General features: G+C 38.5%; 1 protein-coding gene across 1 annotated transcript in view; it reads right to left on the reverse strand.

Annotated features, from left to right (window-relative positions):
* PDSS2 (decaprenyl diphosphate synthase subunit 2) overlaps positions 1-23,932 on the reverse strand; it is a 125,670-nt gene that overhangs the window by 52,522 nt on the left and 49,216 nt on the right. Inside the window, exon 2 of the mRNA XM_054062830.1 lies at positions 23,269-23,400. Coding sequence (XP_053918805.1) covers positions 23,269-23,400 — 132 coding nt within the window. The remainder of the gene's footprint in view (positions 1-23,268; positions 23,401-23,932) is intronic.

The following is a 23,932-nucleotide window of genomic DNA, read 5'->3' on the forward strand; positions in this document are numbered from 1 at the left end:
ATGGATGAAAGACTTGAATTAGCCACAAAAATTCATATTCTAAAATTTTCAGCAATGGAAGCAACTGCAGTAAACAAAGACATGGAACTCATAGATCAAAAATTCTTTCAACAAAGACATGGAACTGATAGATCAAAAATTCTTTCAGAACTCTTATCATTAAGCCTTTGAATTAAAGCAACTTGTAGTATACACTCAAGATCCAAACATTTTCTGTGACTGGCAATCCAACGGTTTCCCCTCAATACGCAAAGGATTAATTTGCAATGAATTGTCATAGAATCATAGAGTGTCCTGAGTTGGAAGGGACCCATAAATATTATTGAGTCCAACTCCTGTCCCTGCCTAGGATATCCCCAATAGTCACACTATGTGTCTAAGGGTGTTGTCCAAATGCTTCTTGAATATTGTTAGGTCTGGCATCGTTCCTGCTTCCCTGTGGAGCCTGTTCCAGTGCTCCACAACCATCTGAGTGAAGAACCTTTTCCTAAAATCAGGCCTAAACCTCTCCTGGTGCATCTGACTGCTATTCCCTTGGGTCTTATCTTTGGTTGCCAGAGAGAAGAGATCAGCGTCTGCTCCTCCTCCTTACCTTGTGAGGAAGCAATGAGGTATTGGTATCCCCTCAGTCTCCTCTGCTCCAGGCTGAACAGACCAAGTGACTTTAGCCACTCCTCATATGGCTTTCCCTCTAAACCCTTCACCAGCTTTGTTCACCTTACATTCAAGATTTTTTAAAAAATACATAAACCAATCCAACCAACAATTCCACATTAGCAACAACTATAATAATGTATATATATACCTGTGAATCCAAATAATGAAATAGTAACTCTTTAGTGAAAAAACTACACATAAAAAAGCATTAACTAAAGAATTAAAGTAATAATTTTGGGCAAAACCTGGTAACAGATTTTACGTTTTTTCTGTGAACAGAAGGAAAAACTTCTGTAAAGACAATAAAGTGCATACATGAAATTTAAGTTCACCCTGTGTGCCCTCAGCATTGTGCTGCGCCAAGATCATCCACTTAGTTACACAGTGAGAAAGGGCTGGGATTTTTACAAGCTATTCTCTGCATTCAGCTGTCAAAGTCAACATCATGATTAATAAAACCATGATTAAAGAAACAATGTATACTGAGTAACAAATAGCATCGTGGTGAGTGAAAGTCTCATTCTCATCTTCTGTGTACAGTCTCTTTTACATGAAATTAAAGGGTGGGATGGGAGGTGTTTAAAACACAACATGTTTGGCAGGTGCTGTGGTTTCACTAACAGGACACATGTTCATGATAAAGCAGCAGACTTAAGCACAGCACCAAATATTCATGGCATGATCACGACTCGTATCTGTTATCCAGCAGAAAATATCTACCCACTGCTATCCTTTAACAAAGTCAGAGATTAAGATTTCTGTAATTCCTCCTGTCTTGGTCTCTGAGTCACTGTAGGGGCATCTTCCACCTGAGGGATAAATGAAGCTGAAAGACATTAATTCTATTAAGTTTATCGACTATGCTGCTCAATTTCATTTCTGTCAATCAGTTTATTTTTAAACTGACTACATTTTACCTCTTTCATCTCCTTCCCTTCCTAGCATCACGAAGTTTTTGAAGTTAAACTTCTACCTATATTCCTTCATCTATTTTTCCTTAGTTATTCTTGAAAAGATCTTACATTTTCATTCTGTATCTTCCCACCACTGAATACTGTGTAATTTCTTTTTCCCCTGATTTGTCTCAGTAAGCTCTTCCCTCAGCCCATTATAGGATTTGGAAATGTTTGCTGTTCTTTTAGTGGGCAGACGTTCACTCGAATTCAACAAGCCAGTTCCCCTAAGCATTGTGGGTGGTCGGCAGGGAGGGAGAGGGGCACATGAAGTCAGGCTTATGTTCCTTCTCTTAATGCAGGAATGAAGAAGATGGGGTTTGGCAGTCTTGACTTCACTGATAATTAATTTAGGTCTACCACAGAACAACTAATTCCCGCTTCATACTCCAGAAAGCAATATGAAATTCAATCAATTTGTATCAGTTTCCAAAACAGTGCTACTGATATGCAAAGATGGCCACCACTGTATCACTAAGTGTAGCAAGGAGCCCTCAAACGTTGGAGCCAGATGCTGCACCGGGACTGCAAGGAATCAGTCTTCGGATTTGCAACATCATCTCCCAGCAAAACGAAACCTTAACTGGTAAATTTCAGAGTCTGGCGGCTCTGTCTGGCTCACTCCTTTATTTGGCATCAGCGACCAGCAAACTAACAGTTACCACAAGCTACAGCACAGCACATTTTTCTTGTGCTGGATGGCACCACCTTGGCAGTTCCCCTTTCAAAGTACACAGGCTAAAAGAAATATATTCCCAGCCTGGAAGGAAAAGCATCAATTCTGGGAAGCAGGTGAGAGAACCTAGACAAAGATGTGCTAAGAATCACTACCGTAAAGTTCAGTTTAAAAAAGAAAACATTAAGCAGAGATGCCAGTAGAAGAATACCACCAGCATCAATAAATCAAACCAATTTTTCTAGGACTTGGAGGCAGACATCCAGGCTGGGACCAATAAAGAACAGAACATCAAGAGCGAGGCCACACAGTAAGAAATACCTAACTATAGTAAGATCCAGAAAAACAGTCACAATCCAGCTGAGTGAATAGATGAGGAGCAGGCAGGGCTGATAAGGTAAGAATCCCAATACACTCACCATAAAGACAGTCCTTGTCATATTAGGGCTTTTATAGCAAGGAGGATGTAAAGGACATTTTGCTAGGGACAGGTATTAAAAGAACATTTGCATTCCTCAAACCAGACATGAGACATGGTGGCAAGCCTAGGTATGTTTTTTAAACCTCGTAAACAAAGATATGAGAAACTTAAATATCTTCACATCCCATTTCAATTATTACAGATTTCATACACCCTGGACAGTGTTAGACAGGGAGACATCAATCGCTTCTCCTTTTCTTAGAGACTCTTTCTACACTGCTGGGGAAGAAGAAGTAGACTTTAGACATGAGCCATTATTTACACAAACAAACAGCTTAGGTGTTATGGCTTGCTTTTTTTTTTTTTTCCAAAGGAGGTCTGGCTACTTAATTTAACAAATCAAATCAGAGAAAAAACAAGAGTATTCACCTGGAGATGTAAAGAAAAAAAGATACCAGGAAAAAGAGATTTCTTGGATTACTTGAACATTGACACTAAGAAATCAATAATAAAAATTAGAGCTACTAATTTGTAAGTATATTGTCAAATTTATTAAAATTTGGCATTATTAAAGTCGGATAACAATTCCCATTTTAAAATCACTGACTATCCCAAAAGGACAGTTCACATTTCCAAAATGAAGGAAAGCTGTCAAATGTAATATTGTCTTTTTATAAGGCAATCAAGACTCAAACTTCTAATAAATAAAACAAGTTGAAATCCTAGTTGGTGTCTGCTATAGACTATATGAACAGCTATGTAGACCATATCGATTACTGTATCAAGTCACACCAAAAGCTAAGATGTTTACTTCTTTAAAGAGCTACTTTTCTCATTATGTAAATAGAGATGCATATACTACATGAGAATTTACTTTGAATAATGTGTATCCGCAATATAATGTATTGACACTATCTTGAATTTCTAAAAGGAAATCTTGCTCAAGAAATGTTGCATTCAACTTGAATTCTCTATTAAAACTTTAATTTGCTACAAAGAATTTATATCAGAACTAAAAACTTAGATACAAGTGAACATGATCTTAATACATTTGTTATACGAATATAGGCAGAATAATAGCATGCTTTATAAACACAACACATAATATTCATAAGCATATAATATTATAAACAAGAAACATAATGATAAAACAAGCTGAATCAGTTAGATAAATTAAACAGAAAAACAAAGTGAAATGCTTTGGAAACTATTCGAGAATATTTTGCTGTATAACCAAAAAGGCACAATTCTTCAGTTAAAAAGATTAAGCTGATTAAAAACAAAACAAAAAGCAAAAAGTCATGGCTTAGACAAAGCCAAACCAACTATAATTCCCTCCTTCTCTAGTTCAAACTGAAAAACCGATAGCAACAAATGCAAATCAGAGAAACCAGGCAAGAAAGAAAATTGATAAGGGAAGGAAAGAGGAACTGCACAGATGGAAAGGAAGCTGGGCAAAGGCAATTTAAAAAGGATATACCAAAAAACCCTCAAACCACAAAGAATTTTAAGAACTGCATTGGTTCATTAGGTAAGGGTGGGCAGAAGCATAATAACACAAAAGCAAAAGGATTTCAGAATGCCTGTTACATTTTTTAGCAATATATTTACTTAACTAGTATGCTCTTGTAGCTCAGTAGTAAATAACAATCCTCGTGAACAGCAGCAGTAGTTAAGATTTCATAGTCAGTAGGTCCAGAGAACTTGCAGTCAGGAGGGAAGGCAACAGAAATGGAACGACATAGCTGATAAACAGCAAAGAGAATGAATTATCCTCAATATCATCCAGAATCAACTGACCTAGTTCAACATGCTTTACTGAAGTACAAATGTGCCTTGCAAAAAAAAAAAAAAAAATAATCAGTCAAATTATCTCAGCTAGAATTCTAGAATTACAGATAGCAGACAATGTACATACAGGACTTGGGACTCTTTTAGAAAGAAAAGACTCAAGATCTGGAACACCATGGAAGGAGGGTGAAGGAATAAATCATCCCAAACAACTTGTTAAAATACAGGAGATACTGCTGTGGTCAAAAAGGCTAACGGGATCCACAGATGATTTAAGATAAGAACACCAGCAGAAGCAGTGCTTCTGTCAAGACTGGGTTTCCCATGATAGGCAAACTTCATTTAGGAAGAATTTGGGAAAACAGGAAAAGGTTTAGAGAAGAGTAACACTAACAATCAGAGTAAAAAAAAAAAAAAAAAAAAACAAAGTGAGAAACTAGATCTGTTTAATGTACAGAGAAGGTCGATATCAAATCTGTAGACTAATTTGGTCACAGCCATTAAAAGACGATTTAAGCACCTATGCTACAGAAAAAATACTGAGAGAAGAAAATAGTCAGATTATCAATCGAAGATAAAATATGATCCAGAAGCTTGAACCCAAGAAAATCCAGAGCAGAATAAGGTGAAGGCACTTGATGTTTTCTCCAACAATCACAGAATAGTTTAGGTTGGAAAAAGCCTTGAAGAGCACCAAGTCCAACTATAAACCTAACACTGCCAAGTCCGCCACTTGTCCCTAAGAATCGCATTTACACGTCCTTTAAATACCTTCAGGGATCATGATGCAACCACTTCCCTGAACAGCCTGTTTCAATGCTTGACGACCCTTTCAGTGAAGAAATTTCTCCTAATATTCAATCTAAACCTCTCCTAGCACATATTGAAGCCGTTTCCTCTTGCCCATTACTTGCTAGTTGTGAGAAGAAACCAAACCCCAGCTTGATACAGCCTCCTTCCAGGTCCTTGTAGAGAGTGATAAGGTCTCTCCTCAGCCTCCTCTTCTCCAAGCTAAACAGCCTCAGTTCCCTCAGCTGCTCCTCATAGGATGTGTTCTCAAGACTCTTCACTTTCGTTGCCCTTCTCTGGACACACCCCAGAACCTCAATGTCTTTCTCATAGTGAGGGGCCCAAGACTAAAGACACGGTTCAAGTTGTAGCCTCACCATTGCAGACTACAGAGGCACAATAATTCCCTGGTCCTGCTGGCCACTCTGTTTCTGATACAAGCCAGAATGCTGTTGGCCTTCTTGCCCACCTGGGCACACTGCTGGCTCATATTCACCCACCTATCAAACAGCATATTCAGGTCCTTTCCCACCAGGCAGCTTTCCAGCCACTCTTCCCCAAGCCTGTAGCATTGTGTGGGGTTGATGTGGCTCAAATGCACATTTGGCCTTGTTGAACCTCATACAGTTGGCCTCGGCTCATTGATCCAGCCTGTCCAGAACCCCCAGGGAAGACTTTCTACCCTCAAGCAGATCAACACTTCTGCCAATCTTGGAGTCATCTACAAGCTTATTGAGGGTGCACGCAATCCCCTGGTCCAGATCATTGATAAATATATGAAAGAGAATTGGCCTCAACACTGAGCCCGGGGGAATACCACTTGTGATAATAGGACAACTGAAAACAATACCTGATGAAATCCTATTTAAGCACAAGTATTACTCCTGATTACAGTTGGGGAAATCCTAGAGCCTGTTTTTTATTGCAAGCCAATCTGACTAGTGAAATGATGTCTCAGTTATTCATGTATTCATGAACAGTAAAGCCAATGGAAGGAAACTTTTCAGAAAATAAACAGGACAACTCAGATTTAGCAGCAGTTAGTGCTGGTCCCTGTATCCAAAAATTTACTATTGGCCAGCATCCAATTTTCTCTTAAGGATCTATAGATGCTTTCAGCATTGGGATTTGCAAATCTGCATCATTATTTCAGCCACCTTGTTGAGGAGACACATAAACCCACAGCCACTTTGCCCATTACAGTTATCTCTCATTCCCAGTGCAGGAGCGCCCAAAGCCACCACCAGGCTGGGAACCACAGGTATATTGAGGTTAATTCTATCTTACTGCACATAAAGAATAAGCATTTCAAAATTCATTTTAAGCAAGTTCTGCAAGAGGAAGTGACCTACATTCAAGACTCATGTCTGTCCTTACAGATTTAGGTATCCACATTGGTAATGCAATGTATTTGGTGTTGTACTAACCTAGGAATATATATAAGTATTCCCACAAAGAACAGAAGATACAGAAAAACAGAGACCATCTACAAAATAATTTTATGTATACAAGAGTGTGTATTTTACCTAAGTATACATATTTTCTTTAATTACAGTTTTCCATATAACCATTAGGGGGTTCTAGCCATGCAAGTCACATTTATTAAAGCCAGCATGTCAAATAAGAGTTGACAATTACAGGCTATATCAATACACATTATGCCAGATGGTAATGAGCCATACACAAAGGGCCAGCCATCCAAAATAATCATGCCATTTTCCACAGAAATGTTGAAGAGGTTATGGTTTATTACACAGTGCTCATTAGATATACAGTGGCAGCATTAGCAATTTTTCCTTCATTTGTGTCTCATTTAAGACTCTGCCTCCACAAGCCCATTCAAATTAGTACACAAGGTTAAAATCATTATGGTCAGAAGGGAAAAAAAGTAAGTTGTATTTTTATTGTACAGTGATGGTGGATCAAAGGTCCCTGGAATCTATTATTCTCTCAACTATTACCTAATATACAATGCTAAAAAGAATGACATTCACTGTCATTTGCCATGAAGAAAGACGGTCTATTTTAAATGAACAATCTCTGTATTATTAATTAATAAATCTAAGTGAAAACAAGTTACATTGTGACAAAAAGCCCAAAGTTGAAACTGAACTTTCAGCCTTAGCTTTGAAATTTTTCATCTGCTTTTCAATTTGCTATTTTAACAGCATGGAAATATTTAAGTGTCCAAAACGCAGATCATCCTTCACAGCAGGTTGGAAAAACAGCTGTCTCAAGTAGCTGGAGTGTCGTCTCTGAGAAAACACCTATAAGGTGTGATACGAAGTACCCTTCGACCCAGCTGTATATGTTTACTTCCAGCTAGAAAACGACTGTTGGTGACATTTATTTTCCTGCCTTTCTGTGTTTATAGCAGATATGTGGGTGAAGACATATAACAGGGCAAATGTGAACATCTGTCAGCACAAGCAAGGATACATTTATCGCTTACAAATATGCCAATGTCCCCCAAACTCTAAGTGAAAGCCAGTATTTGGAAGTCAAAAAACTGTGAGAGGGAGGACTGAAGCACTGAACGTGTCACCTGACAACACAACAGAATAGAACCAGCTTTTCAGACCAAGCTCCTCTTTTGAAGCGTGCAGAGCATCACAAGGAAATCTGGGTCTTGCATCAGGCAGCCACCTGGCTCACAAGGCCAGGGTACCCTTACACGTCCCTTCCTCGGCCAATGAGTTACTAATTCAGCCAGATGGCAAAAGAGTGAAAAAAAACCAGTCAGTCTCCTGGAGACATGGAAGAGAAAGGTGGGACACCTGGACTCCAGTTCCTGCTCCACAAAGTTACTGGGAAGGAAACAACATCACACCCTCAGGCCTTCCCGTCCTCAGTGTCCTATATCTGCGTGTGAAGGGGATTTTGCTGATACTCCAGACAGAGGAGTACTAGTGATCTGCATCCTTTCAAGTACTCAAGGGAGCCAAGCACTGGACTTCCTGCCTATTTGGTGAATGCTCAGTCAGTGGCTAAAGAATGCGAAGCAGTCTCCAGTCTGGGAATCCTATCTAAATAATTTCCTACCTCAACTAGCAAACAAATCTTATCTGGGATTTGCAATTAATAAAGATTTAAAAAAAGTGTCTTATTTAATGGGGTCTTTAAAAAAATACAAAATCAAAAAGAATTCCATTAATTCCAAGTAATGCAAGTCTACGATAACTGAACAGATACTCTGGTAACTAAACGCAGTAAGCAGTTTTGTATCAACAATATTTTGCATGAAGTTCATTCTACTACTTGCCGTTTGTGCAGTTCATTTTATCACTGACAAAACTACTCACCCTAGCAAGGTAGCCTTTTTGCAGGCAGACACCAGGAAATATGAAATAAATATGAAACCTACGCAATGTGAAACAAATGCAAACCCGACTCATTCTGTACAGCTATTTTCATGCTAAGTTTCCAAACAATTCATAGTAGGTTTAAAATCTCTAATGTTGATTAAAAAATGGAAGACCAACGGTAAATTCTAAGAAAGCTGATCACAAACAAGCCCATGTCAGCACAACTACCAGTAGTCTAGAAACAACAGAACCACCTCTGATTTCTTAAAGCAGGAGCACTACATTTGTAAATGCTGAAGGTGAAAATAAAGCATTTGAACCTGATGAGGTAGAAGAAGAGCAATCTAAAAGGAGGGTTTAAAATGGAGCTAGCAAAAAGGTCTTCTTTTTGACTTACTGAGGCGAGCAAGTTGTAAGTATTGTGAACGGGAATCTAAAAAAGGCAAGATAGGAGGTGATCAAAAGCTTTGGCAACAGCTGCTGTAGCATGGCCTTGGGAAAAATGGGCTGGTAAGTTGCACAATGCAAGGAAAGACAGAAAGACTCAGTACTGAACAAGGTATATTGATGAAAAAACTGAAAAGATGAGGTATGAACAAAAGGATTAACTTATGGACTGGATGACAGTGTGGTCACCAAAGCAGAAATTAAAAGGAGCATGATGATGGAGAAAATCACATATTTTGTTACAGAAATGACCAAGGTACTTCCCTTATGAGGCAGCATGTGCCAGCGAGACTGCTTATGGAATGACTAGGTACCACCCAGGACGCCCACCCATCCAGGATTACCCAGATTTGCTCTACAGGTCCTTCACAACAAGTATCCTCAAACTATATCTCATGCACCTATTCCATAACAAATTTCACATCATGGTTTAAGAATTGTTTTGACTACTCTGTGTTTTATATAACTGAAATATTTAAATACTTGCACCAAAACCAACCAACTGCAAGGATATGAAGGGAAATAAAAGGTCTCACTTGCAGGTAAATGGAAGGAACAGGCTACTAACAGTTAATTTTGTAAACATACTTTCTCTCACCTTATATAAGTGTTTCTCAGACCTCCCAGACTTTGAAGCATGGCTCTCATTTTATTTGTAATGACTATGGGAGACAGTTTGAACCAACATAACAGAAATTGCCATTACTGTGTAGTGTCAAGTATGCAGAGACCGCCAGCACGACTTCTCCTTCCAAGTGTTCCTCTGAAATATCTCTGAAGAGTTTGTCTATAATTGTATTCAATGTAGCTGAAAGTCAAGGTGCAGTAACCTTGACATTAAAGCTCTGCTAGTAATGACACTTGAAAGACATGGAATCTCTGTATGAGAGAGAAAAGGTAACCTTTTTTATGCAGTGAAGAACAAACACCTGATAAATGAGCAGTGCTGTTAAAAGAATAGATTGTTCATACATCTAATTGCGCAGGGAAAATACATTCAAACATAAGACTTGAATCACCAGAATACAGTGTACCAGATAGAGTTGAGGGCTATTTTATACATATAAATATATGCAATTTTAACATGCTTATATAAACACGCTTTATATTCTGAAATACTAATAAATACCCAACTCACAGAGGAAAAAAACCAAAACAAAACATACACTGCCTGAACAACCACAGGTGCCTCATATTATTAAGGAAACTCCTCCTATTCTGAACAGCTATAACTTCATTTATATTAGTCAGCAATTAAAAGTATGGTTATCGCACCTGCTCTCCTCTCCCCTCCTGAACTTTCCCTGCTCAGAATTGGATAGGGACATTAATACCATATATTAAAGTGTTTTTTTATAGTAATGTTTTTGCTTCTCACAAAGCAGAAGTATGCAGCAGATGGATATTGCCTGCCACGTACAAGGAACAAGACTAATAGCTAAAGGGAGACAGCAGACTTCTTGGAGACCTTGCCCCCTTACACCAGGTGTGTTGACAGAATTGCCAGCAGGGAAAGGATAATAAACCTTTTGGAGCAAGAAAACGACTGCTGCTTCTAGGACCATTTCAGCATAGTAAAAAGCATTTGGTGCTGTTGACGCCTGCAAAGTTTTATCATTATTATGAGTATATATTCTATGCAAATAGAGTATTGTGTGATATTGAGAAAATGTGTCTTTTGATGAAAAAAAAAAACCTCCCTGCTATTACTATGATACCATTAGCACAATTTCCACCTATTTTTACTTTACTTACAGCAATTCCATAATATATCTCTGAAAAATCTCATATTTTCATTGTTTGGTCCCTTCATGCCAGAATGATTCAATCCACACATTTTAATAAGGGATAAAATGGCATCAACCAATTCAAGCAACATTAACCCCAAGTGAGTGATGGTAGCGAGACAGCTACATGCTAATAAACCATCTTCAAGAACAAACATAATTTTTGCAGGATTTCTAAGTCCACAAAATAGGATCATTTATTGACTGCAGCCACTACTGTCATTTAGCTAAAATTCAATTTGCTGATTAGAACAGCACATGAATTCAGCTGAACTTTTTGTACTGATTTTGTTGCATGGATATCAGAAGTCAGAATGAAATTCCACCTATAAGAGACTGAAGTAAGCTTTCCACAGAACACTGTTTTGGTGAAACATAATTATGAGCAAGGAATCAGAAGTACTGTACAGTATCTGAAATTCTCTTATGTTTCTGCCCTTTCTGGAAATATGAGATGAATAATTTACTTGGCTGCATCTTCTCTTTCCACAAAAACATACACAAATTTGTCCAAGTCTTTGGAAAAATTAAAAACTACAACTCCAAATACTTTATTAGACTTCAAGAGTTGGGCAATCAAGCTCCCAACATCTCCTGTGTACTGAGGATGCTCCATAATCATGCTGACAGTGCTGATTCAGAAGTTTTCAATGGCTGCAAACCTTAAAAAAACATATTATCTTTCCAATTTCTCTTTTGATTGCCTAAGCACCTTCCCAAATGAAACACTATTACAATATCATGTTGTATTCATATTCTTGAAATCTTTACCCCTAATCCTGTAACTACTTATTCCTCTTCTACCATCATACATATTTCTAGTAACTTAAAGTCAGAATGCAACCAAATCTGTACTTGCTAGTCCTGCAATCCATCCATACCTAAACCCCTTTAACTTAAGTAACAATTTAACTTTCCTTTTATTCTAATAGCCAAGGTACAACATAACAAGGACTAATATTCTCCATTTCAATCTACTGAAATACTATCTTATGCCCATTGAAAATGTTTCTACAAAGATGATTCATTTTTACTAATGAGTCATTTCCACCAGATTAGTTCTTGCTGCTGTTCCTTAGTAATTTCTCTTACACTACTGCATCAAACAGAAAGACACTTCGCTTGTGAAGATGATCTACCATATGAAGATGTTAGCATGCACTTTTATTTCACAATGTCTACTTCAAAGGCAGTTAGTCCAAAAATTTGTTTGTCTCAATCCAGCTGTTGCCCCTTGAAGTTTCTTAAATACAGAATTTTTGATCCAACATTTTTGCCAGAATTCAACTTAGAACTCTTTGTCCAACCACAACAACAAAAAACACATGAGAGGTCCTTAGGCAATCTTCTGCCTCTTCCTGTTTTGCATACCAAAGAAAATTTCTTATTCCCTTGAACAATCCTGGCTATAGCACTACAGCAAGTAGTGACTTCTCTCTATTTCCTTGCATTTTCCTTATCTACTTGCTAGCTGTATGTACTCACGTGTGCACCTTTATACTGGAATATACTACAAATAACCAAACTTATCTGTCCAGCAACACAATGCCTAATATGCTAGGGAGGCAGAGTTTATTATTGTGTGATTTAGAAGCATCTCATAGCTGTCAAATTCCACATGAAAATCTACTGAAAGTTAAAGGCCAGATACCAGTTAAGTGATAAGAAATATTCATTCATTTAATGTACAACATGATCAGGATCCAGAAGAGAGTACTGACGGTACAGAGGGAACTGGCAGAGGAGCTTGCTAAGCGACTCTCCATCACATATCTGCAGTCCTGCTCAACAGAGGAGGTCCCAGATGACTGGAGGCTTGCCAATGTGGCATGCATCTACAAGAAGGGCTGGAAAGAGGATCTGAAGAACAACAAGCTTGTCAGCCTGACCTTCGTATCAGGGAAGATTATGGACCACTTCAACTTGAGTGCGGTCACCAGGCAAGTGCAGGCCAACCAGAGGAAATAGCCCAGAGAGCATGGGTTTATGAAGGGCAGGTTCAATTTGACCAACCTGACCTCTTTCCATGGCCAGCTAACTTGCCAAGTGGACAAGGGAAGGGCTGTGGATGTTATCTACTTTGACTTCAGTAAAGCCTGTCTCCCACAGCATTCTCCAAGAGTCTGGTGGCTCACAGCTTACACAGGTTTACTCTTTGCTGGCTAAACAACTGGCTGGATGGCCAAAGCCAGAGAATTGTGGTGAACAGAGCTTAATCCAGATGATGGCTGGTCACAAGTGGTTTTCCCCAGGGCTCAGTGTTGGGGCCAGTCCTGTTCAATATCCTTATCAGTGATCTGGATTAAGGGATTGAGCACTCTCAGTAAGTTTGCAGATACCACCAAATTGGGTGGGAGTGTTGATCTGCATGAGGGAAGGATGGCTTAGTAGAGAGAACTGGACAGGCTGGATTGGTGGGCCAAGGTCAGTTGTATGAAATTCAACAAGGCCAAGTGCCAGGTTTTGCACTTTGGTCACAACAACCCTATGCAATGCTACAGGCTTGGGGAAGCGCGTCTGGAAAGGTGTCCAATGGAAAAGGACCCAGGGGTGCTGCTTGACAGCTGACTGAATATGAATCATCGGGGTGCCCAAGAGGCCAAGACAGTCAACAGCATCCTGGCTTGTGTCAGAAACAGTGTGGCCAGCAGGAGCAGGGAAGTGATCATGCCCCTTTATTCACCACTGGACTTGTGCCAAATATTGCGTTCAGTTTTGGGCCCCTCAGTACAAGAAAGACATTGAAATGCCGGGGTGTGCGCAAAGAAGGGCAACAAAGCTGGTGAAGGGTCTGGAGAACAAGTATTATGAGGAGTGGCTGATGGAACTGGAATTGTTTAGGCTGGAGAAGAAGACGCTGAGAGGAGGCCTTATTTCTCTCTACATCTACATAAAAGGAGGTTGTAGTGAGATGGGTGCTGGTCTCTTCTCCCAAGCAACAAGTGATGAGAGGAAATTGCCTCAAGTTGCATCAGAGGAGGTTTAGGTTGGATATTAGGAAAAATTTCTTTACTGAAAGAGTGATGAAGCATTGGAACAGGCTGCCCAGGGAAGTGGTGGAGTCTCCAACCTTGGAGGTGTTCGAAAACATGTAGATGTGGCACTCCAGAACACGGTTTAGTACGCATGTTGGTGTTGTGTTGATGGCTGGAGTTCATCTTAGAGGTTTTTTTCCAACCTTAATGATCCTATGTTGTTTCTAACATGCCATTATTTGAAGTGGAAAGGAATGGATTTTGTATAGTCTGTTTACAGCTTCATGAAATCTAAGCAAAAATACCTTCTGAGCTAAAAGGGCATCGTTCAACAGAAGTCACGCCCACTCTTACTTATACTCAACTCCAAAACAATTTGTTACCACCACAGAAATAAAATATTACCCATACATTTCCAAATATGCCAAAGACCAGTACATATTTTTAAATACACCTTGTTGTGGAGTATAATGAAGACCACTTCCCCTACTTCACTCCAGCAGGTGAAAAATTTTGTAATATCTTCAGTTACATTATATCAGAGTACTGACTGAACTAGATTAAATTAATTGGTACAGTAAGCTTTGTACTACTTAACTTTATATTGCTACAATTTTTCAAGTACTGCAGAAATTTGTGTTTAAGTTGCATAATTGCAGTGTAAAATTTGTCAAGGGAGAACTTAATAGGTTGTGCCTGGTAAGAGGACAGCTGGTACTTAAACAGATAGAAAAGCATGGGAGATATTTTGGGACTGTTGGACAAATAAATGACATTGACACAGCTTCTGAAGAACTTGCTGTGAAGAAGTTGGTCATACTGACATTATAGTTGAAGGATAAGCAGTCCCTAGAGCTGTCCGCTTTCAACACAGCATTGGATTGATATTATGTGATGGGTGGAAATTCCTCTCCACAAATACTATTCAATTTTTTTTAAAGAAAATGAGGAAGTTCTGAAGCAGAAATCTGTTGCAAGGGAAAGATTTTACAGCAAACCACCAAATAATAGCTCTGGTGGACTGCTCTGATGCACAGATGCCCCAGGAAGGTTTTGCTAGGTCTTGCTACCCAGAGGTCACCTGGCCTTTCTTTGAAAAGTTTCCAGTAGGGTGAAGGCAGGACGCTTTTGCTCCCACAGCCGCTCCTGACCCACTGGAGAATTTCTTCAGGGCTGCACTGGTTTTGTATGCTATGTTGCACATTCTGGCAGTCCAGTACTCACTTCACAAGCAGTGGGAGGAGGAAGCTCCACAAGAAAAGGGTGGGCTGGACAGAAAGATAGCAGGCAGCATTATGGTTTCTTCAAGGTAAGTTATCCCTACTCTGCTTTCTCCGATACTGATAATTACTTGATTTAAAAAAAACAAACCAAACCAAAACCTCTCTGCAATGTACATACTGAGTTTACCTTGCTCAGCCATCTAGTGCTAAACAGACTTTTTTTGAACAAGATTTGAGTCCATATCTCTGCAGTCTTTGATTAGTTTTAATGCAGTGCCTTTTGATTTTATTCTACAGCATAAGGAGAGGTCCTTTTTATTTGACACGTAATTGCTGTATTTGCACATGCTGTGTAAGCTGAAAACAATAAAAAAGTTAATGAAGAAAAGTACTGGTTGTAATGAATTAGTAATACTGTTAGATTTGTATTTGGAGTTGATTTTTAGTGTTGTGGGTGGAAGATGATCAATAGGAATATGTAATCAAGTTGTATGTGCTTTTCATCTCCTGAGACTTGTCTTGTAAATGAGATGAAGAATCTCAGAGGATTTATCCTGGAGAGCAAAACATAAATAGAATAATTTAGAATAATCATTGGAACTTCCTTTTACTAAAAGCTAGGGGAAAAGTACTAAGGACTGGGAAACAAAATTATACTTTTCGTAAAGATTATAACAGACACTACTGCTAAATATTTTGAGATACTTTCCCTATTATCTTTCAAACAAATAATTTTGTCAAGAGCATCACACTTCCTAATGTACTTAGATATTGAATATTTAAGGACCATACATTTTCTCTACCAGTTAATTAGCTAAGCTTTCAAAGTACATGCTAGTTGGGATACTGTACCTTTGCTAAAAGCCAGCCTTCCAGAAGTTAGGAATAAGAACAGTAACTCACAAAGGAAATCATTTTTATGACAAAGAATCCTAAAGCGCCCCAGCAAAGGTGAGGATTGATTGTTATGGCCTATTGTTACTATAATTAGAAGTCAAATACCAATTAGCAGTTCCATTAATAAGATTAATCTCTGCAATATCTGCAGCTGAGACCCAGGGCTTGTGTGCAATAAGCCAGTGTGAATTTAAAGTGCAACAGCTATTCTGCACTAAAACTCCCAGTTTGAATACCTAACACCAGACAAAAGAAAAAAGCTATGCCTTTTTTTGAGTTCCAAGTTCCTACATACACTGTCGGTCTTACTACATCTTTCTCATCTCTTCTTTCTCTTTTTTTTTGTCTAAATATGCTCTGTCATGGTTTACATCATTGATGGTGATGGGTGCAATGCAGCATGAAGTCTCCCAAACTCTAGTGCACAGCCACTCCTTCTGCATTGCACCAGGTCAAGGTAAATTTAATTTAGTTTTCCATTACTAGTAAACTCAGACAAGCAGTAATGGAAAAAAAGGTTCTTACAAATACAGAAGCACTTTTCACATGACAGAAGTCCATGAAATAGGCATCATTTACTTACTTCAAAACATGAAAGTAACAACCAGTTAAATCCAATCTCCCAAGTTAATACACTATAGAGTTCAGAGTACAGAAACTGAAAGAAGCGCAAGGTCTGAAATGAGGTAAGAAGTCACATACCGCTGTTCTTTGTATTTTTGTAAGTACCGGTATCATAATTTGTGTGGTCATTCTTTCATTTTATTTCATCTGAGTTTTGTATTTACAATAACACCCAAAAAGAATTTTTCCACATAAAAAAGATAAACCTACACCAAGCAATGTAGAAAGAAGGCTTTTATAAAATTTAGTAGCAAATGAGGCCAGGCAAGGTCTGACTGTCACTTACACTATAACAATACAATTAATCTCACCTTCACCAAGATTTATTCATGTTTACCATGGCTTATTAGCCAAGAGGCTTTGTAATGGATTTGCACTTCCCTTTCTTCCTTTTAAAAGGAGACTATCTGGTTTCTTTGCATAGAACTATTAATTCATGGAATACAGATTTATTTGGAGACACATTTCAGTTGGAAAGAATTTAAAATGAAAAATTATAAACATCTTTAAGCTTGTCTACAGTAGAAAGAATTTGCTGGTGAGCCAAGCAAGTGAAGATACAGCTCACGCAGTGAAGACCTCTTTTGCCAGAGTAATATTTACCTGTTCCTAAACCAGAAGGTAGCCCTTTGCTATTGTAGTTATCTACCCAAATTAAAGACGCGACAGTCTTTTGAGTCAGGAACAGCATTATCATCTCTTGGCTGTTTGGTTGCATTCACAAGGACAGGACAGAGTCTCCTTGCCAATAACTGAAGCCCTCAGGAAATGCAGAGCTCAAGGTACACATTCTTGTGGAGCATTTATTCTGTTTATCACTCAAAGTGGAACACATTTTACATTTTCTCCATCTCCAGAGAAGGCGTGCTCACACCTCATACGTTATTATGCTAAATACACGAAGCAGAGCATTGCCTTTTTAGATCCTGCTCAACCATAAACAAACACTGTCAACAAACCAATGTCCATTTGTGTAAATCTGTGCAGCCTGCAAGTCTCAAAAGCATACTACAACCCATACACAGCCTCTACGCTTTCGACTACGCTAGTCCCTATTTACGTTTACAGACTGAAGTTGTCTGATGATCATCATTCACACAGCTTCAATTTCCCAGAGGCAGCCTGATTGCCTTCAATGCATACAGCAATTACAGACCGCTCTAGTGAGCACAGCATCACCTCCGTTATGCGTGCCGTGGCGTGAGTTTTGGAGGAAGGACAGAGCTGCAGATGGCAAGCTGTCACCTATGAGAAATGGAAGAGATCCCTAGTGTCCCCACTAACACACAGCAACTTTTGGTAGCATACCCCTAAGACAGGCAAGACCTTTACACTTCTCACAGAAAGCCTTTACACAGCCCATGTTACTAACTCTGAAAATCTTGTGATGGAAAGTTCTTTGGATATTTCAGCTCTCAAATGACCTTAAGGACATCTGCCAGGGTAGATTATACCAACGTCACTGTGGCCTCTTGTAAGCTACATATTCATAAATGCACACCAACTTTAGCATTAAGCACAGAGCATGACTCTAAAGGCAGGTGGTAGAAAGTTCGCTCATTTGTTTAAAACAGTCTTCCTGACAAGGTGATAATAATAATACGTTCTTGAAAGATCTGACCTTTGTGAAGAAAGTTAGTGAGTCTGACCTCACTGCTTACAGTGCTTTGAGCAGGATGTTGTTCTACAGACCTCCTGAGATACCTTCCAACTTGAATTATCCAAAGGAAAAGCAATCAATGGATGACTTAACCAGCTGGTTAAGAACTGGTATTTCTTGGAGACATTTAAGATGCAAAACAATGTTTCTCTAGAGAAGGTGAGAACAAGATGACTTTGGTATAGCCACAATGACAACAAACATGGAAAACAGACTGTATGACCTGTACACGTGTGCACACCTCCAAAAAAGGGTTCCCAGGGCACTTAGTAAGAATTACTACCAGAACCCAATGATCAAAAGACCTATCACAACAAGGAGTTGGCACCTGCTGATTACTTCTACTTAAATCAGGCTTTTGTTGGAAGCAGCATCAATGCTGGTTCCAAAATCATTACTAAAACATGAAGTAAAATGAGTATATGTTCATAGTCAGGTCACTGTTACTACAGTATTACCACCACTCTTCCAAGCAGCAGGAAGGATTTTGATCCAGAGACAAGTTTATCCAAGTGAGCACCACTTTCTTGTATGAAGGCACATTCATCTTGTAAGTGATGAATTCCTGGAGCTGCATCATTCTGAGGTAGAAGAGGCATGAACAGAGCCCTGTTTCCATAGCACAAATCCAGCAATATGTTTGCTGGATTTACCAGGTTTTAGAATAGATATGAAATAGCACTTTCTATACTCTGTTCCAAATACACAGACAAACATTTGCCGGGTTTGGTGGCACAGAAAGGTCTTTGCTTGTCAATGACCACAGAATTCGCCACAGTGTGAATGCACAGGCAGATTTGACTGAAAAAAGGATTATTTTTTTTTAATCTCTGACAAGCATCCAAGGAAATCTGCAGAGCTAACTCAATGGATGTCAGTACTAGAGAGTATTTTTGAAACTGGCACTAAGGCCAAAAAAAAAAAAAAAAAAAAAGATGCAAAATATGATAGAGAGAAGAAAATAACTTGCTATACTAAAGCCAAGGACAGAGACCGGGTAGACATGGCATAAGTCTAGTTCTTTGGTGCCACTTGCATTTTAAGGTGCAATATAAAGGCTATGTCAGGAATCCATTACTCAGTATAAAGCCAAGGAGAGTCCTCAACCCCCAGCCAGTAGTGTCTGACATTGTCACATGAACAGAAAAAATACTCCTTCGGCTATTTAGTGAGCCAGATATCAAGCCAGCCACCAAGCCAGCCTTGGTATCTTCAACTGTAAGAATCTAGTTCCAATGATGAAGCATAAAGCTCTAAGTGTTCAGAAGCCATATGATCCTGGAGCTTCAATTAAAAACCTCACTTCCAGCAGCAAAATAAAAGAAAGCTGTATACTTGGATATCCAAGCGAGTTTTGCTCTGAAGGAAGGCAACAGAGAGGAGTATCAGACTCTAGTATAAACACTGGTTAGGAAATGCTTTTCAAAGCTCTCATTATGAAGCCCTTATAAAGCCCTAGGCTCCTGTGTCACACCTAAGGTGTTCTCTGATACTAGCAGCATGATAAATTATCACTACTTCGATTCTGCCTAAATGTGAGTTTTCCTTTCTCTTTGGCAGAAGAGCAGGAAGGAGTTTCAAAGGAATATGGGATGCACGCTTTGCTGGAGTAGAGGCAATGGCACTGACCCTTACAAGATACTGCCTGCACACTCTGTAGTAAGCGCTGCACTTCATCATTTGCAACATTTCTGTAGCAAAGGAAATATTTTCCTAAAGGCTAAGAGAGCAGCAGAAATTTTAAACTTTAGGAAATGGGTCTGGTAGCTGAAATAGAGCTGTTCATCATGCTGCTACTTCTCCTCCTCATCCTCTTTTGGGATCACTGGTGCTGAGGTGGAGGTAAAGCCAGGTTCTTTTCCCTGCCAACAGGAAAAAAGTCAGGGTGCTGGCAACATGATAGGGAGGTGGCTGTACAGAGTAAAGCATGCCAAGCAGGCTTTCATTACGCTTCCTCCCTTATCTTCAGCATGGCTCATAAGGCACCCAGCAGTTACTATGATATCCTTGCATACAATGACCCCCATGCCCCCAGCTTAATTCAGGCAGATCACGTCTCCTGCAAATTATGAAGTGTTAGAGCTGGAGGCAATGTCGGCCAGAGGCAGCACCATATAACTATGCTAGCCCTGTTCCTGTAACTACCTAAATTGTAATCCTCATTATTCTGGAAAAGATTGCTCTCTGGTAGCAGGCATCAGTTTTGTTCCATTGTGTACCAGTAAAAAACAGATGCCAGCTAAGCAGCTAGCTGATCTATTTTTATACATTTAGGTCAATTGTCCCATAAATTGACACATCTAGAGAACAGGAGGATAGGATAAAAAAAAAAAAAAAGCTATTCCAAATTCAGCTCTCGGTGTCTTTCTGTTTTAATTACAGTCTTTGTATTTCTTGCTTATATTGTGATTCAAGAATATGAAATAGAGAGAAGAGGTTACGCAGAACATGCCAGATTCCAAGATTAAAAAGTCACAATGTTTTTTTGTGGTTTCTAAGTTAAATAATTATCACACTGCTACAACCTCCTGGTCACAGATTGTACATTTAACATAGTACCAGATATAGCAGCCTGATGTAACCTCCCTATCCACTGCGGGGCTGGATATTTAAAGAGAGCAGAGAGCTGGTTCCAAAACAAACAATGGGAAAAGAAAGACTGGGTTGGTGCAATCACTGACAAGTACTGGAACAACTTAGGTCATGCTCGGATTTCAGGAATGTTATTAATTAATCACTACTAAGTACCCTAAAATCAAGTGAGCCATATCCTAGCTAACAGTTCACAATATAAAGTTCACCGCACGTAAGTATCAGGCAATGAAGATCCTCATTACAGTGCCAGAAATAATATTTCCAGCAAAATATAATATATAAAGATGAAGTAATTATATGGCATGGCAACAAAAAGAGCTGTATAGTTTACAGCTGAGCTGAAAATCTGCAAGAACCTATTTCCAAAAAATACTTTCCAAAGCTGGAGACTTATATGAAAAATAAAGGATTAAGCATATTCTTGGAATAAGAATATGTTGCATATTCTTCATTTCATATCACTGAGGGAGACACTTTGCCTTCAATATGTATGTCTAATATACACATCGTACGTAATTACACTGTGACCAAGATAGCAGACAAAAAGGTACTAATGGAAAACTATCACCTTTTGTTCTTATTTAGGAGAAAACAGATTGTAAAACACTATTTGTAGTAAACAAAACAATCACAAAAACCCTTTAAGATCACAGTTTTACAAGCTGCCTGTTCTCTTGCCTTTATACAATGGAGTGTATTTGGAAAGGTAACTTATATAAATAAAACCAAAGTCAAAGCCCACAGTGACTTCAGTGTAGGGCAAGAACTGGCCACTTTGGCACAAAACGGAACAATGCATCAGTATTCTCCTACTGTGCACCAGTTTGCTCATACTTATACCATGCTACAGATTTAAAGAGTCATTGAAAATCCATTTAATTTAACAACTCTGTAGTTATTACTTTTGCAGACAGTAATGAACCTTAAGTGAACCTGCGTGGGTGTATTCAAAACTGCTTCATATTTGGAGTACCTTTGCAACTCTGAAGTAGGTATTATAACGGCTTTTGACTTGTTCAAACTTAGATTATTAAGCTAGATTTTCAGCTGGTAGAACTGGCATAGTCCCAGTGATGTCCGTTTATACCAACTGGCTCATTATTAATTCAAGGTCTTGATTTGCTCCTTAATGAATACTTCCACTCATCACCTTCCCAACGGCAGCTTTACAGGCTCAGATGTTACCTCCACAGTCAGAATCATCATACTCAAGAACTTAGTTATCAAAAAATAATGCTTTTTCTCTCCTTTTATGATGCATACTTAAGGTAAACTTTTTAATAATTTACAAAACAAACTAAAATACTTCTTGTGCCATAATTAGCTAACTAGAATTATGCTTTCATACAGCATCATTTGCATATAAATATAAATTTTACAACCCTAAGGGGATATTAAGGATGAAACAAAATAAGAATGGAATTAAACAGCTAAGGGGACAGCTCTCCATAACAAGCCTCTTTTATAGCCTTGTTTTTTTCCTACTTATTTTATTCCTGTCTGTACCCATTTATACATGTTTTCCTCCTGTTATTTTAAGATACTACATATCTTTTAACATCTGTTTGATCTTTTCAATTTTACAATCCTAAAAAATTAAGATACAAACATGTTATTAAGTTTGTGTGTCTTCATTTAATACATCACAGTGGCCAGAAAGACAATTCATTGAAAATACAACAGTCTGTTCCCTCAACCAAGCAAAACCATTTTTCGAAAAGATTGAAAAAATCAAATTTTAAAATTTCTCAACTAAATCTCATTTATTACTTCAGTGGAACAGTTACCTGTCAAATATACAAAGAAGAGCAACCACTCTGGTTGCTGTTGTTACTAATATCAAGTAATTCAGTTCAAATACTTAAAAAAATATTTAGGAGCTTGATGAAGCTGAATTACCTCAGTGAGAGCCTGAGGAAACTTAGTGGTAGGCTCAGTTCTGCTGTGACACGTGCGAGGTAAAAACTTTATCCTGCACTGCCGTTTCATGGGAAAATATCCTTCAAAGGCACTACAGCAAAATTTATGTGTTCAGTGAAACTAATTAGTATTACACAAGACTGGTAATCTGACTCTGAAACTTCTAGCAAGTAGGTGTACCTGAGTAACTCAAAATGAAAATATTCTACTAAAAAATATTTTTCTAGGCTCTTTACTTTTTTTCCCCCCCGATTACCTCCTAACAAACTTTCAAATAACTATCTTGATCCAAATGTTTTTAATTAGGTTGTGTCCAAAAGCCACAATTAAGATATAAGCATGGATATCATAAGAGCTAAATACAGAAAGTAGGAAATGTTTTTCTCTGAAGAAAGCTTATAATAATCCTAAGGAAGAAAGTCTTATAATCAGGTTAGTAGTGATTTTCCTTAACAGCTGAATAGGCCACTTAAGATGCTTCAACAGCACCATGAAGTTGCCCAACACTTGTACCTTGGTGTACCTTACTAAAGAAAGTTACAACATACCTGGAATAAATTCCACTGACCATGTTGTGCTGAAAAGACAGATCTGCCGTGCTGGGTCCAGCAGCTTTGGAAATTAGCAATACAACCAAACCTCGCATCTGTAAATTATTTCGGCTATCATACACAAATCCCCTGCAAAAAAAAAGAAAGAAGAAAAAGCATGTTTTCCCAATCCATTTTCACCAGTCATACCAAAGCAGAGAGACAGACAGATCTCGGGCTGCCATCATTTCATCAAGTCTTTAATAGCCACACTTCCACGGAAATAAGCTGAAATTATTAACTGTGATTTTTTTGTCATCCTTTACCTGACAGTTACAATGAAATACTACTATTGCAGAGAAAAGCAAGTATTCAGGATTAAATCTTGTTTATTTCCAAGGAGCAGATTACGTCCTGCATTTCATGTCATGTCATGAAAGGAGTATTCCAGAACAATTCAATGTGATCTACTGTGACAGGAACATAAGAGCTTTCATTTTGTTGTTTGAAGTACAAAAAACCCCAAAGAAGCCTTGTACTTCAAGAGAAGAAAGGGAAAGGAGGAACAGTACAACCAAAATCTATAACCTGCTGAAAGAAAGCCGTTTAGATAAGAGTGGTTATGAACATACTGCACCATACATACAACACATCTAAGTATATTAGGAATAGACTTTGCAGA

The sequence above is a fragment of the Cuculus canorus genome, chromosome 3, assembly GCF_017976375.1.
Source record: "Cuculus canorus isolate bCucCan1 chromosome 3, bCucCan1.pri, whole genome shotgun sequence".
NCBI classification, from domain to species: domain Eukaryota; kingdom Metazoa; phylum Chordata; class Aves; order Cuculiformes; family Cuculidae; genus Cuculus; species Cuculus canorus.